Source organism: Centruroides vittatus, unplaced genomic scaffold (assembly GCF_030686945.1).
Source record: "Centruroides vittatus isolate TY-2023 unplaced genomic scaffold, ASM3068694v2 contig_694, whole genome shotgun sequence".
Taxonomy (NCBI): domain Eukaryota; kingdom Metazoa; phylum Arthropoda; class Arachnida; order Scorpiones; family Buthidae; genus Centruroides; species Centruroides vittatus.
In genome coordinates, this window is record NW_027122438.1 from 1,312,961 (window position 1) to 1,328,700 (window position 15,740).

At 30.8% G+C, this 15,740-nt stretch overlaps 1 protein-coding gene across 1 annotated transcript; it reads right to left on the reverse strand.

Moving 5' to 3' along the window:
• Positions 1 to 11,737: 11,737 nt before the first annotated feature.
• LOC136980377 (uncharacterized) lies at positions 11,738 to 13,456 on the reverse strand. The gene is made up of 2 exons (XM_067276479.1): positions 13,305 to 13,456; positions 11,738 to 12,572 (listed from the first exon to the last, which is right to left on the reverse strand). The coding sequence occupies exons 1-2, from the start codon at positions 13,454 to 13,456 to the stop codon at positions 11,774 to 11,776; spliced, it is 951 nt and encodes a 316-aa protein (XP_067132580.1). The 3' UTR covers positions 11,738 to 11,773.
• Positions 13,457 to 15,740: the final 2,284 nt, after the last annotated feature.

Here is a 15,740-nt window from a genome sequence, read left to right on the forward strand (position 1 = left end):
CACCGGTGGCTGTGTACCATGCCGGACCAAAGTCAAGGCATAGTAACCAAAACAGAAATTAAAGAAGTGTATCAGTGTGTGTGTCTGTATTCAGGAATTTTCTCACAATATGACATGCATTCAATATAGTGGCCTTCTGTAGTGTGATGTATGTGTTTCTATTCAATTGTAACGTGCCCAGGCTTTTGTGTAGTGTGTGTGGTATGACACCTGTAGAGGAGAGAACAACAGGTACAATAAGGACAGTCCGTGTACAGGCGATCATGATCCTGTATGGCGATCATGATCCTGTATGGTGATCATGATCCTGTATGGCGATCATGATCGCCTGTACACGGAAGGATTCATGATCGCTATACACGCGATCATGAATCCTTCCGTCTCCCTAAAGAGGCATCCCCGAGCTAACCAGCTGTTTGACGCAGTTTTGTCAACAAAATCCTGGGCCAGGTCGTAAGGATGCCTGCCATGGAGTGCCTTTCGAGCCCACGATTGCTTAATGGTGTCTAAGCTTTTTATATGTTGTGTTGTGTCCATATGATGTGAGTGTAAGTTTAATGGTGTGTTATTTGAGTCTGCTAGAGTTACTGCTTTATGTAATTGTGATGTTTCTTGTTTTTTGTAGAAAAACTCTCGCAGTGACTGTATTTGTTTGTAGTGAAGGTTAACTATGTCAATCAGGCCACGTCCGCCATCTTTACGTGGAAGGATTAATCTTTCTGTGGCAGATTTAGGATGATGTTGTTTATGCTTAGTAAGTGTTGTTCTTGTTTTCCTTTGGAGTTGCTCAAGATCAGTGTGAGTCCAACGTATAACTCCAAAAGAATATGTGAGTACTGGAATGACATATGTGTTTATTGCTTTAACTGTGTGTTTTGCATTTAACTCTGTTCTGAGAATAGCATTTAACCTACTTTGGTATTCTTTAATTAATCTTTGCTTTATTTGTGCATGTTCTGTTAGTTTGGCCTGTTGGAATCCTAAATACTTGTAGAACTCGCTCTCTTCCATGGATTCAATAACGTCTCCATTTCCAAGTGCAAAATCTTCTTTCTTCAGGATTCCTTTTTCTATGTGAACTGTTTTGCATTTATCTAGGCCAAATTCCATTTGTATGTCCTTGGTGTATGAATGTGTGATTTGTAGGAGTTGATGAAGTTGTTTTTGTGTGGATGCATAAAGTTTTATGTCATCCATGTACATGAGATGTGACAGTGTAAACTGTGTTGTTTTTTCGTGTCTGATATTGTAGCCATATTGTGTGTTGTTTAACATGTTGGATAATGGGTTCAAGGCTAGGCAGAACCAGAGAGGACTCAAGGAATCTCCTTGAAAAATTCCTCGCCTAATAAAAATTTGGTTTGTTTGTATGGAGGTGTTATGAACCCTGAGATGTAGTGTTGTCCTCCAGTGCTGCATAGTGTTTTGGAAGAATGTAATGAGTGATGGATGTATTTTGTACATGTGTAGAATATGTAGCAGCCAACTGTGTGGAACACTGTCGAATGCTTTTCTGTAGTCTATATATGCCATGTGTATGTTTCTGTGTTGTTTGTGTGCTTGCCGTAGAATGACTGAATCTATGAGTAACTGTTCTTTGCATCCCCTGTGGTTTCTACGACAACCTTTTTGTTGTTCCGTTAGAATGTCGTGTTCTTCAACATGTTTGTATATTTTGTTTGCGATACAGGATGTCAATAATTTGTAGAGTGTTGGAAGACATGTAATTGGTCTGTATTGTGTGGGGTCTGTGGTATTGTTGTTTTTAGGTTTCATGTAGGTGATGCCCTGAGTAAGAAAATTTGGCATGTCTTGTGGATTGATGATGATGTGTGTTAGGTGTTTAGCTAGTTCCTGGTGCAGTGATGTAAACTTTTTGTACCAGAAATTGTGAATGTTGTCTACACCAGGTGTCTTCCAGTTGTGTGTTTTGTTAACAGTGTATTGGAAATCGTGTATGCTTATTTCAGCACAGGGCATAGTTGGTATGTTGTGCAAGTTTCTGTTCTCCTCCTCAATCCAGCCTGCTTCAGCATTGTGCGTGACAGCACTGGACCAAAGAGAAGACCAATATGTTGTGAGTTCTTCTGTTGGTGTGCCACTGTGCTGTGTATCAGTGTTTGCTTTGTTATTAATTTGTCTGTAAAAGAGTTTTTCATTGTTTGTAAATAATTTATTTTGTTGTTTTCGTAGTGTACATGTTTTGTATCGTTTGAGTCTACGTGCTTTGGCAGCAAGTTTTTGTTTTAGTGTATCAATGTATTCTGTAATGCGTGTGTTGTGATGTTCATGTTTTGTGTGTGTTTTTATTTTCTTGAAAATGTTTTTGAGCTGTTTCCTTAATTTGGGTGTTATGTTGTTTTTAGTGTATTGTGTCAGCCTGCCTAATTGCTGTCTAATGTCATTTATTTGTGTTTCTATTCTTCTCTGCCACGCAGGCTTGTGATAGAATTGTGTTTTCTGTGTATTTGTCTGTGATTGTACTTTCAGTCCATGGTGTGTCACTACTGTGACTGCCCCAGCATAAACTAATGTATGAATGTCTGCGAGTGTAGAAATTGAATGAATGTAGTGTGGTAGTAAGTGAGTGTTTACATAATTTAGTGTTTTTCCTACTTCCTTTGACGTGTTGATTTTTGGTATTCGTGGTCGTTGTGTGGGATCTGTACCTGTATATTTAGTGAGTGTTTCCTGAAATATAAGTGAGAGCGTATTAACTAAATCCAAGTCTATGTTATCAGTGATGGATGAGGAAGTGTCTGTAGTATCATTAGTGGTAATTGTTGTATGTGTGTTATTATCAATGCTTATTGCTGGATTATCCTGACAGGTTACATGATCTACATTAATGTTAGATGTTTCTGTCTGTTGATGTATTTGATCAGCAACCTGTTGTTTGATAAGTTCAAGTGTTGTTTGTGGAATAAGGTTGTTGTGTATAATTGTTCTTTTTTGATCAACAACCCTTTGTTCAGTGACAGTGAGGTGAGGATATTGTTGTGTGAATTTATGGTGTAGTTGTTGTCTGTATGCTGTCATGTTTGTTTCGAGTTTTGTGATTGTGTAGTAAGTACGGATGATAAACTCGTTCATTTCTACTGTCCATTTCATCCGTTGGCGTGGTTTTCCAGCCTTTGTGGTCTGTGGATGCATTGCCACAGAAACACCAAGGCTGGGTTGGTTCCTCACATCTGTTGAGGGCATTGCAGTAGCCATGCTTGGGCCGGTGCTGCTTTCGCCACCGGTAACCAGGGGAGACTGTGGCCTATTTTTCGAACGTGAGCCTCTGCCTAACTCACGAACGCGGACCTTGTTAACCCGGGCGACGTCCGAGCCGGTATCACACTTTGATCTAGTTATCACCATAATAAATATCTCCACAGAATGTGGGTGTGGTCACTCTTAGCTTCATTTCTCCCCATAGACCTTACTGGCATGGGTGTCCCTACCAGGAGCTTGTGCTCCAGCCTGCATTGCCCTATGGATCAGTAAAATTACTGGGCTCTCCCACCACGACCAGGTGGTGACCACGGGAGAGTTATTATTATTATTATTATTATTATTATTATTAATGTAAATTATTTAGCGGACAAAATAATATTCAATATTATTAAAATGTAAATTTGGTTGTAAGTGTAGTTTAGCATTATCAGTACGAAATATATAAAAAAAACTTTAAATTTTTCGTGTATAATTGTAAAAAAATATTTGTATCGTAAAATATTTTAAAATTTAATATATTATACAAGGAAAATAATATAATCAAGAGTATTCAATATAAGTATCCTTTATCAAAATCTCGAATTCGTTTGACACGTAATAAGTACTAACGTTACACTTCGATGAATGAAATCCAAGTGTCTTTATTAAATCAGAAGCAATGTTTCTCTTATAACGACACGAGTATTGGCTATATAACCGATAATATCGTGTGAAAATTATTTACTTGGAAGAATGAAAACGATAATTTTGATTTTCCTGCTCTGCGTCAGTAGTAAGTTTCTTTATCAATACTTCGATATATTACTTATATAAATTGATGAAGTGTGATTGAATTTTATTCTAGTACGATTCACAGAAGTTTCAAGCTTAACGACACACTATACTCCTTATCCTGGAGGATATTATAGAGATTGCTCATTTACAGAGCTAAGAAATGTCTGCCATAGGCAATGTGTGGTACAGAAAAGGACTATATGCAGTAAAGTGTATCGTCGCTGTAGTTGTTAAAACAAAAAATGGCAATAGTGGAAATTTCGGAGTTAAATTTTTAGACCTAACATGATTCCTTCGTAATTTCAATATTATAATGTCATTTTTATGTATATTATATTATAACGTATATTATAATGTATATTATAATGTCATTTTTTTACAAGTTTGTAATTTAATAAAATCAATAAATGTTAGATTTATTGTTTACATATATTTCTTAATATAATTTTTAAACACTTTCAGTTAAATTATAAAAATGTAAAGTATAATTAAAAATTCTTTAAATTTTTAAAATTTAATTTAATGTTAAATTTATATAATATTTTTTACAATATTGCTTTCAAATTCATTCAAATATTAAAGCATCAATTGTCATAAATAATGTTTAATGAATGAAGAAAAACATAAATATGCGAAGAAAAAGATCATTTATGTTCTTACCTTAAATATGTTAACTTTTTCTTTTTAAATAAAGGGCAAAAATTAACATACTTATTACTCTGCTTTTAGTTTTTCTGTTAAAATGTACGTCTCTATTCAGTCATAAAAACGTAAGCCCCAACAGATAAATTCGTTTTAGCTGTAAAAAATTTGTGAAATTTTTATTTATTGGTCATTCCGATCTTAACATTTGTTTTATCAGCTTAAGTTGGGTGGCTACTGAAGTTCATTTAATCAATAATTACAGAATCTCAGCTTGACAAATTTACATTGAGTGCATAAAAGCCGCCTTTATCAATATTATTGCGTAAAAGTATGCCATACTTGAAAAATTGTTATGGATTGAAAATATATTGTAAATTGCTTATCTCTTATATCGTTTCTGATGTTTCTGTAACAATAACTAAAACTGTAAACTGAAAAATTTGACAATTTATAAAATATAGGGTTTTAAATTCGGAATTGCTTTATCGTCATTTTTTATCAGTATAATATTAGAAACAGAAATTGTTAGAATATTTCTTGATGCAAACAAATAATAATAATCATTCCTTAACCATTCAAAGTTGATATTTGTAGTAATTTGAAGACCGTCTTTTGTATATGATCAATGAGCTGTATGACCATCACAGATCGTATCTGTGTGTAATCAGCAATAGCTGTAAGTTATTAGGTTCTTAAGATCATAAGAAACTTACGTTTTAAAGAAATTATCGTCAACATTTCAGAACTTTTTGAATACATAATTGTAACAAGCAATTATTTATTGTGAAATCGTCACAATGCCTTGCTGCAGTTTTTAAATTATTATTATAAAGTTATTAAAAAAATTCTTTAAAAGGTGGCCTCTCATAAAATTTTGACTTTGAACCACATTCTTCGTATTTTTTAAACTTGAATATTATTTTTTGAAAAATAACAAATATCTCAAAATTCAACAAAATTATTCTTTTAAGTTTTTATTATTATTCATATTTTATATCGTAGTATAAAAGGAAATTATCAGACTTCTTATATATCTTTAACCTCTTACTATAGTACTGGGATAACTTTTTGTGTTACAATTATTAAATTACAGACCTGTACATTTCCATTCGCTCGTTAGTCCTTCCTTCATCGCTAGAACTGGATTACATAGATGAAAATCGAGACCACATATAAAAACCTTAGGGCCGGAGACAAAACTATATAGGAACTTCAGGTTCGGAATGAAAGCTCGTATTTAGTACGGAAGTTCGAGTCACGTGATTTTTTGGATCAAAGCTTTATTTTTGAAATAGTAATGACTAAACGCTAATAAAATTTCCATTATGTTCTTTATCACTGTCTATCTCTTATTCATAAACTCCAAAATGTAAAATCCTCATATACAAACGTAGTATTCTTCACAAATTCAAAAATATTTGAATCATGGAATCGCGAGATATAAAGCAAAATACCAGCCAATACTGTCGAATAGGAACCGCGACATCAAAATTTGACCGATCATTTCTATGTACAGCCGAGGGGACTTTAAAAAGAGAGAAATTTGCAGTCGGCTAAAAAAATTGCTTGATGTTACAACTGTTATTTATTTATCATTAGCTTGCATCTTTACATTTGAGTGAACAAAACATTGTATTAAAAGCTTCACTCGCGCTGCATATGGTCGTTACATTATTTTATGGTTCCAAACCAAAATTTGAAAGTTGTCTATGTTAGTTGACAGATTGTGATACATGTAAATTAATACTTTTTTATTACGGACCACCAAAAAATTACAAACGTTTACAGTTCTATCATGTAACGAAATCATAATTATTTTCCTATTTTATATTAAGTAAATAGAGTGACAATTCTACTATTTATAATCTTAATTAATTGTACTGTGAATGAGTACACGAAAATTCGATTTTTCCTTCTTTTCTGACTTACGGAAGCCTAAAACTTTCTGAACTCTAAACCAAGTCAGAAAAGAAGGAAAATTCGAATTTTCGTGTATTCATTTACAGTACAATTAAGTAAGATTAGCAAATTCTGACTCCATCGTTTTAAATATTTTAATTTATTTTTCTACTATTTATAGTTAAGCAAGTATAGACAATTCGCTTAATGATAAGCATAGATAACCCCTATATATTCTATAATAGGCTATAAAATATAGGAAGGAATATTTAGTAGAAACAATAATATTTGTTAAAATCTTTATTTTTTTTAAGAGATGAGAGATTTGCCGGAATTATTCTAGAAATTTTAATATTCGATCTTCCAAAAATATCAAGAAATTTTATATTTCGTAGAAAAATGAAATTGCGAAAAGTTCTAATATTTCTAAATTAAATTCTTATTTAAATAAATTTTTAAATAACGATCAAATAATATTACATAAGAAATACAAGACTTTTATACTTTGAGCGTTGTATAGTATTTAAACTGCTGAAAACAGAAAGACAATCAGATCTCATCTAAACAATGAAGGCTTTGCTAGTATTCTTCCTGATTTCTATTGGTGGTAAGGAAAGTTACTTTATTATTTTCGTTTGTAAGTTACGAAAAAAATTTATACAGTCTTCATTTTTAGGACTATCTACATTAGTTTCATCTCAAAGAATGTGTCGTTCTCCACAACATTGGGATAACTATCCTCACATTTGGAGAAAAGAAGAGTTTTTTGGAATTTGCAGATTCGAATGCGATATGCTTAGAAAACGTATTTGTACACGAGCGGATCCTCCTTGCAGTTGTTATGAGTAGTAAGACGATAAAGAAAGCGTTCATGGTTATCGCTGTAATAGTTTATGGTTTCTGATCGAATTTCAAAGTATTTACAGTGGAACCGCGATTAATGAATTGGACCGTTCCTCGACTCCGTTCGTTAACCGAAGCAATTTTTTCCATAAAAATTAATGCAAATACAATTCATCCGTTCTAGCCTCCGAAATTTTTGTGATTTGTAAAATACAGTAGATTTTCATTGATGAAAACGTAGGAATAGGGCCAAAATTATCCTAATAACTATTATAATTTTTACGGGAATCTAATTTTTCAATTACTTTGTATTTATTTTAGAGCTGAAATTTCTTTAATAATTTTTTATAGTTGCCCTACAACATACAAAATACAGTAAGACTCCGCTTAACGCTGTCTCGCTTAACACTGATTCGATATAACGCGACTGCTCGAAGCCTTAAAAAAGCTCAAAATTTACACTGATTTAAATTGAATTATCGCATTTCGTTGATTCGTACATAATACAATTATTTACGAACACGAAACAATCAGAGAAAGGTAGCAAAAAGGTGCACTTTCATTAAATCTATGTTTGTTTGGTGCAATTTTGGAAAAAACATAACTTCATGGATGTCATAGGCAATATCGGCTTCGCTTGGCAAACATTTTAGACGTTTGTAAATATTTAATAAATTTTTTTGGAATTATATCTCTTTTCAATCTTGTATTTTTAAACTTATATTCACTAAAAAGATCAAAGAATTCGACGAAAGGATATTTAGGATCATTATAATAACAAACCCAGTGTGTGCCATCTCCAGTAGAAATACCTAAATTAATTATACCATTTTCAAATTTTCTAATTGTTTTCGGTAATAGATCAATCGTAAAAACACCTCTAAATCCTTTTTTTGTTTTTTATATTATCGTTTATCATTTCGTTGGATATTCCCAATTTAAATCACTCCTTTCCCTTGTTTGAAATTTGGCCATATTTGACCTAAAGGGCCTAGAGAATGATAGGAAAGAAATCCTCCACATTTTTTTTTTTTTTTTTTATTTATTAATCCGGATCCAGTTACTTTATCTATAGCTTTTTTAACTCCCCATCCTGCAGCGTTTGATAAAGCTCCTATAGCCAAAGTAATTAGAATAGGAATTAAAAATGGTAAGAAGCCTCCATTTTTTTTTAATTGTGTTCTACTTATTTTTATTCTCTTTCCTTTATTAATATTTTTTATTTGAGTTTTTGTTAAAACATATCATGATTAGGAGGTTTAGATTTACGAATTTGTAAATTTATTTCTTCGTCATTCTTTAAAGCTGATTTTAATTTATTTTTTTGAGATTCGCTGAGATAAACGCTAGTCTTAATATAATTACTTATTTATTTAGTTAAAAATTTTGAACAATATTCTTTTACCGTATCAGTTTTTATTTCACCCGATTTAAATAATAGATCTAGAATTTCAACAATTTTATTATATACTTTTTTATCTCCTTCTAACTAACAACTTATCAGTTAATTTTTCTAATTCACTAACTAATCCTTCTCCACTAATTTTAAATGATTGCGAAGCAGACTTTAAAACTTTCAATTTTTCTCTATAAACTTTAAATAAATGTAAATCGCGCCTGAATACAAATTTAACATCCTCTTCTAACGCTTTTCTTTTTAATTTTCTGTTCACTTTTTGCTTTAAACCAAATCTAATGATTTAGTTCTTCTTTCAGCTTTTTCGAGCATGTTCATCTATTTCATTTTTGAATCATTCACATTTTGGATTGTTCATGTTTTCGTGATTTTGAACGATTTTGATATTTTTCTGAATTTTAATGATTTTGAATGATTTTGAAATTGTTTGCATTTTAAAATTTTATGATTTAAAGTCATTCACATTTTCAGTCGTTCACATTTTGAGAGCGTTCGCATTTAGGTGGGCTAGAATTTGTAAATATAATACTACAGATTATAAATAATGGTTAATGTGTACCTAGGTAGCCAAGATGGCGGACCTTCCGGTAAATCTCGATCCAGGTTACTTAGTGACGTCAAGATGGAGAGGAGCTGCGGACTATCGCGTTGTGATATGCAAATTAATAGTGAACGACGCATTTCGTGTAGAGTTATCGGCGGAAAGTGGTAACAGTTGTGATAATTGTGTTGATGTCGATTGATTTTTGACTTTAGACGTAATTTTTTTTTTTCTTTTCGAAGTTTTTCGTTTAATGTTAATTTGGTTAGTTATGAGTTCTTTCGATATTTCTTCCCAAGAGTTTTGGGCAGCGTGTACCACCCATGATTTCTATCGAGTGCTCGAATCTGAATTTTCCGAATTAGGTATGGACCCCAGAATCGATAAAGGTTTTTAATTTGCGGTGAGTCTAGGATTACAACATATTGAGGAAGTGTTAGATTTGTTCGAATTCGTGCCAAATTTTTTATCGACACGACCGATATTCGTGTGTGATGAGATTGCAAAAAAATATCGAAGAAATAGTTCTGCATTCGAAGGAATCTTTAAAGGTAAATGTGGAAAATTTCGTGGAGTAGAATCTTTTATATGGCATTACATTGCATTGGGAATGCTCTTCGACCCACCTCGGTTATCGCTGTAGGCATTTCGAATAAGGCTGCTATCGACTGGTCCAGCCATATACGTTTTATTATGCTAGTTGCTCTGCACAATATGACGTCGTTTAAAATAGGAGGTCCGAAGAAAACCGTCGAAATCGACGAGACTGTCATATGTAAACGAAAATATGAAAAAGGCCGCAAACTAAAAAGTACGAAATGGGTTGTAGGGGGAATATGTCGAGAAGACGAGAGCTGTTTTATCTGTCAAGTAAACGATCGTTCCGAAATCACGCTAAAAAAAGAACCCGAGACAGTCCGTGCAGCCCCAGTTTCTAATATTCAGAAAAAAGTAAAAAAGGTGGTCGAAGAAAAGGTGAAGAAAAGAAAGGAATGCAATATTACTGATGATGATAACGATAAAAGTAGGAACGAAAGAAAGAAGTTCCTACTTTTATGATTTAAGATGTTATGATAAAGATTTCACATTCAAAGATACGTCAAAAAATAATTTTAAAACGATGCAATTTCCATTATTGGGAAATTTTTTTGTAAATTATTAATTTTGTTTTGTTAAAATTATTACGGAAATCAAACTTTGACCCAAGTCATTTCATTTAGCCCTATACTATCATAAAAAGTATTAAAACAGCGTTTGGAGTTTCTCGATCTATTTGATGTGCTCGATCGAAATTCGATTAAAAATTTCAATTTTGTGATAAAATTTAACATTTAGGATGAACAGGTATAGTCTCTAAAGCTTTTAGGCGCTTCATTACTGCATAAAAGCTGAATGAAAGTAATTATAGGCATCAAAACTTTTCCAGTTTCTTATTGCTATCTGTAAATATAGGCCTAAATATACTTAGATAATTATAAATAACCGTCCACTCTATCTTATACCGAATAATAGAATAATAATATAGGTTTATTTCTCCAAATACTTACTGAAAAATGAAATAAACAATCGTTTAAATTAAGATTTGAAGTTATTCAAAATGTTCAAGTCATGTTTTTAATTTTATCCGATTTACCTGGATACTTTAAGACTTCACGTTATATTTAAATCTATCCATCAGCAAATTTTACCTAATGACGGACACGTGTATGTTTACATGTAAACATACACGTGTATGTACACATAACATATAGGCCTAAATACTATATACAGTATGTTTGATATTATAAAAATTATATACAGTATGTATATAATTTTTATAATATTAAACGTATAATAATATATGCAGGACCTAAAAATTTATATAATTGTTAGGTCCTGCATATATTATTATACGTTTTTGTTAATGATGAACATGTTTTTAACATTATAATTATAAAAAATTAATAAACTGATTATAATTGTAAATATTTTTATTTTATCTCATTTATTAAAACTTTTTCTTTTATGTGTTTAAATTATCTTAAATTTGTAAAATAAAAAAGTTTAAAAATGATTATATACAAAGACTACTAACGTTGAATTTGTTTAAATATTTATGTTTAATATTTTAACTGCAGCATTTTGACATTATTTACAATTTTATCTACTGATATTGGATTAATTATTAATTCATTATATTCCAATTTAAAAAATAAGTATGCCTTTTATTGCTATAAAATTTAATAATAAACGATAAGTAATGAATAAGAAAAGTAAATGTTTATATAACAAATGAGATGTGTATATACTAGATGACATTTATGTAAATAAAAAGACATTAATTTCGTAATTTACAACTTATTTACATTCTAATGAATTTTTGAATGTATCGAGTTGATAAACTAATATAAGCTTACTTTAGGAAAACGTAAAATAAATTTTTAATAATCAATTCATTCATTTTTAGTCAATTTTTCCAAAACTCTTTCAAACACAATCAAATTAATTTTGTTTACGATTTTTCGTAGAAACCAATTTTTTAAGAGAACACCAAATAGTAAGTTATAAAACCAATAGCATATAATATCATACAAGCCCAATGAAAAATCAACTGGTAGTTCGAGAATTTCGAACCAATATCTTCTTAATCCTAACCAACTCATTAAAGGAATCTCTGTTCTTAATGCTGTAACAATATCTTTACTCATAGCCATTCCTTCTTCATTTGGTTTCAATAGTCTCCATTTTATATCCTCATGGATTATTTTTCTATATAGTTGAAATGATTCTTCATAGTTTCCATCACATATATTAAATCGATCGTCCATGCCTAATAAATATCCGATGCATCTCCATAAATGAATCAGACATTCTGATTCTTCTTTACTGCAATATAAACCAATCTTTTCGGGATATGCAATCATCCACCCAACGAATGCAAATTGAGTTGCTGCCATTCCGCTTTGCGAGAAAAATAAAGCGTCTTTTAGTTTAGGTTTATCGTAGGACGGAGAATCCAGAGCTTTTGCAACTTCTTTATGCATCTGTCTTACAGTAATTAACGATTTGTGAGCAGAATTCTTTGGATTCCAAATATCTCCAACATACCAGCTAATTACATGCTTGCAAGTGATGATATAACGATGTAACAAAGCTGGAATAGTGCCCGACTTCCCAGTATAGAGAAACGGTTCTATTGTTGGCGTATACATAAATATAAGAATTAAGCCACAAAGATGTGCCATGCAAATACTGAAAAAATAAGAAAAGGAAGCCTTAGATATTAATACATCGTTAAAATTTTGTAAATCAATATTAAATCTTATCAAACTTTTTAAATATTTAATAAAATTTAATATAATCGTTACTTTTATAAATAATATCGATCATTAAAAAATCGAAATTAACTTATTAGGATTAATATTAGTCTAGTATTAATTTATAATGGTTTAGATATTTAAATATACTTAATGATTAATTCGTTATTAAATCTATTTAAATGAGAGTTGTATTTATCAATGGTTGAAGTTCACATATAATATTAAATTATCATTTTACTTTGTTTCTTAATTTTCCGTTCTACAGTAAATACCAATAGAAATTTTCGGAAAACAAGGTCGGAATTGAACCTGGATCTTTCTATAACAGTCTATTAATGTATGACACTAGTTATATTTATTTCTTAAGTATTTCTAGCAGTAAATGTGTATTAAACGTTCATCTTTTCGTAAAGGTAATGCGCTTATTACGACATATTTTGCACTATTTGTTTACAGCTTATCTAAGAGAATATGTCGTCTTTTATGTTATTCTTATCTTGTCTATATCATTATCATGCTTGTTAATGCTGATTACATGAAATTATTTTTCCACTTCCTAGAGGCATTTATTTTATATCACATTCTTATTTCTATTAAATTAAATTTTCCGGACTATAAATATGAATTTTTAAAACATTCTTAAAATATAATATTTTATACGTACCTACAAATATTATTCAAAAAGATATTACGAACACGTTCAAGTTTCTTCTGATCAAACCATTCCGGTTTTATTTTCATTGAATTTCCGTTATCAGCAGGCACCATTCTACCGATATGTACTTCTTTTAAAAAACTTTTTAATTTGTTCTCCATTCTCTTTATGAAAGATAATACAAATGAGGTACAATTAGAAATAAAAATGATACATTCAAATTTTAAATAAACTTAATATTTCCAAAATAATCGAACATAATTGAAATAATATATTATATCATTAAAAACTTATATTAATGACAACATAAAACTCTAAGACAGTGTAAAAAAGAACATTTGTGATAAATAATTTAAATTTAATTTGGTTTGCTTACAGTTGCTTACTACGTGGAAAGTAACTTTCATTACAGAAATAAAATTTATTAACTGAAAAAAAAGACAGTAAAACAAATTGAAAACTAAAAACATTGGCATGTATTAATCTTCAAGAAATAAACATCTTTCATATTTTACAAGTTATATTATATACAGGTACTTCTCACTTTACGACCTATCTGCTTAACGACCACTCGCACTTACGACCTGCCATTCGGGGAATCCCCATTCTCAGCTTGAGTGGCGAAAGGTGACATGCGCACTAAGCGTACTATAATTGTTTTTTAGTACTATAATAGGCTTAATAGCGTACTATAATAGTCGCTTTTATGAATAAATTTGAAGTTTGTTGGCATAATTGTAATAATTTTTACAACGATCTATATTCCCGGCGCGCAGAAGCTCCTCGCTTATGCGACCAATTCGCCTTAACGACGTAAGTCGTCGGAACGGAACTTGGTCGTAAAGTGAGGAGTACCTGTAGTATATATATAACATATGATAAAATATAACTTAGAAAATCAATGTAAAATGTGTTATATATATATATATATATATAACATAGGCCTACAACATATAAAACATACAGGCTTATATGTTATAGGAACTGTTGTTAATATCAGAAATGATGCCAATGACCGGACCATAACGTTATCGTTTAAAAATATTGGAAAATAACGCTTTATAGTCCGATCAATAACGTTATTGCACTACAGAGATGGGTAATGTTGATTCTAACAACAGCAGTTGGACATTATCTTTATCTCCCAATCTTCTGTATGACTATAGTTATTTCTTATTTTCTACTCCCCTAAACCCTCTAGATTAAAGAATAGGAATACAGGTATCATTCGTATTATGTGAATGAAAACTTTTCGAAAGTAACGTGATGAACTTTACCGGATTGCGCCTATAACAGATGTGGATCGTGCAGGAGGTTGTCAAGAAATTTATTAACAGTAGTTACGAACGTTAAAGACAACTACGAATTTTGTAAGTTTACGCAAGAGTGGTTAGAAAAACCCGCCGCTATTTTTGACATATTGTGTTCTTGTTGACATGTTGAGATGCTCAATATAGGACAAATCGGCAACAAAAAAGGGGGTTTAGTAAAAGAAAGTTAGGTATATTTATAAGAAAATTATGATTTATTTCAGATAAATTTAGGTGAAAATTAAGTATAATTTAATATAACGCTATACAATTTAGGTAATTCATTATTACTAATTTGAATATAATGCCTTAATATATAGATATATATTGTTTGTTCATTTTGTCTGAACCTTTTTTTTATTATTCTTCGTATATTTTAATAGTTGTGTCGTACATCATTTCTTTCCTTTTTCAAAATAACTGTTTTATGCTGCAGACTGCTTTTACAATTGACTCTTATAAGCAGTTCTGCTTTGATAAGTTCAACGAAATCCAATGTCGATTTTAGTGCTTCCAGCCTGGACCAAAAATGGAAGTTTGCACTAAAATCGAACTTTTCATTGTTGGAAGAAAATACTGTTGTCAACAAAAATTTTTATTGTGTTCACAAAATTCTATATGTATATTTAAAAATTACTTGAATATTCTTTCTCTTTTGAATTTTTTTAAAATGACTTAATTTTTGAACATAAATTTTTTTTTTTTATTTACAAATGTAAAATAGGATATGTAGGACATCCATCATAACTGTAGGACTGTCCTTCTAAAAGTAGGACGCGTGGAAACCTTAGTTCATGTGTTTTTTTTTTAAAGAAAAATAAATTATTTTTATTTAAAGTAAGTAAAAATTATAAAAACCAAACTATTTTTTGTATTCAGGCACTTCCTATTATGTATTGCTAAAACGAATAATATTCACATTCTCAAGTTTTCCCTTGTCAAGGAAAAACTGTTAAAATAACTTATTAAAGGTCGTCAGCGGATAAAGAAATAAGTTATGAAGGAAGGCAACATCATCTAAATTGCTTTCATGCAATCAGTTAAAAGAAGCAGTCATCATCAGCAAATGACTATTGGGCAAAACAAAATTTGCTGAAACTATCTGCCAAATGCTTGTTGTGATGAGAGAAGAGCC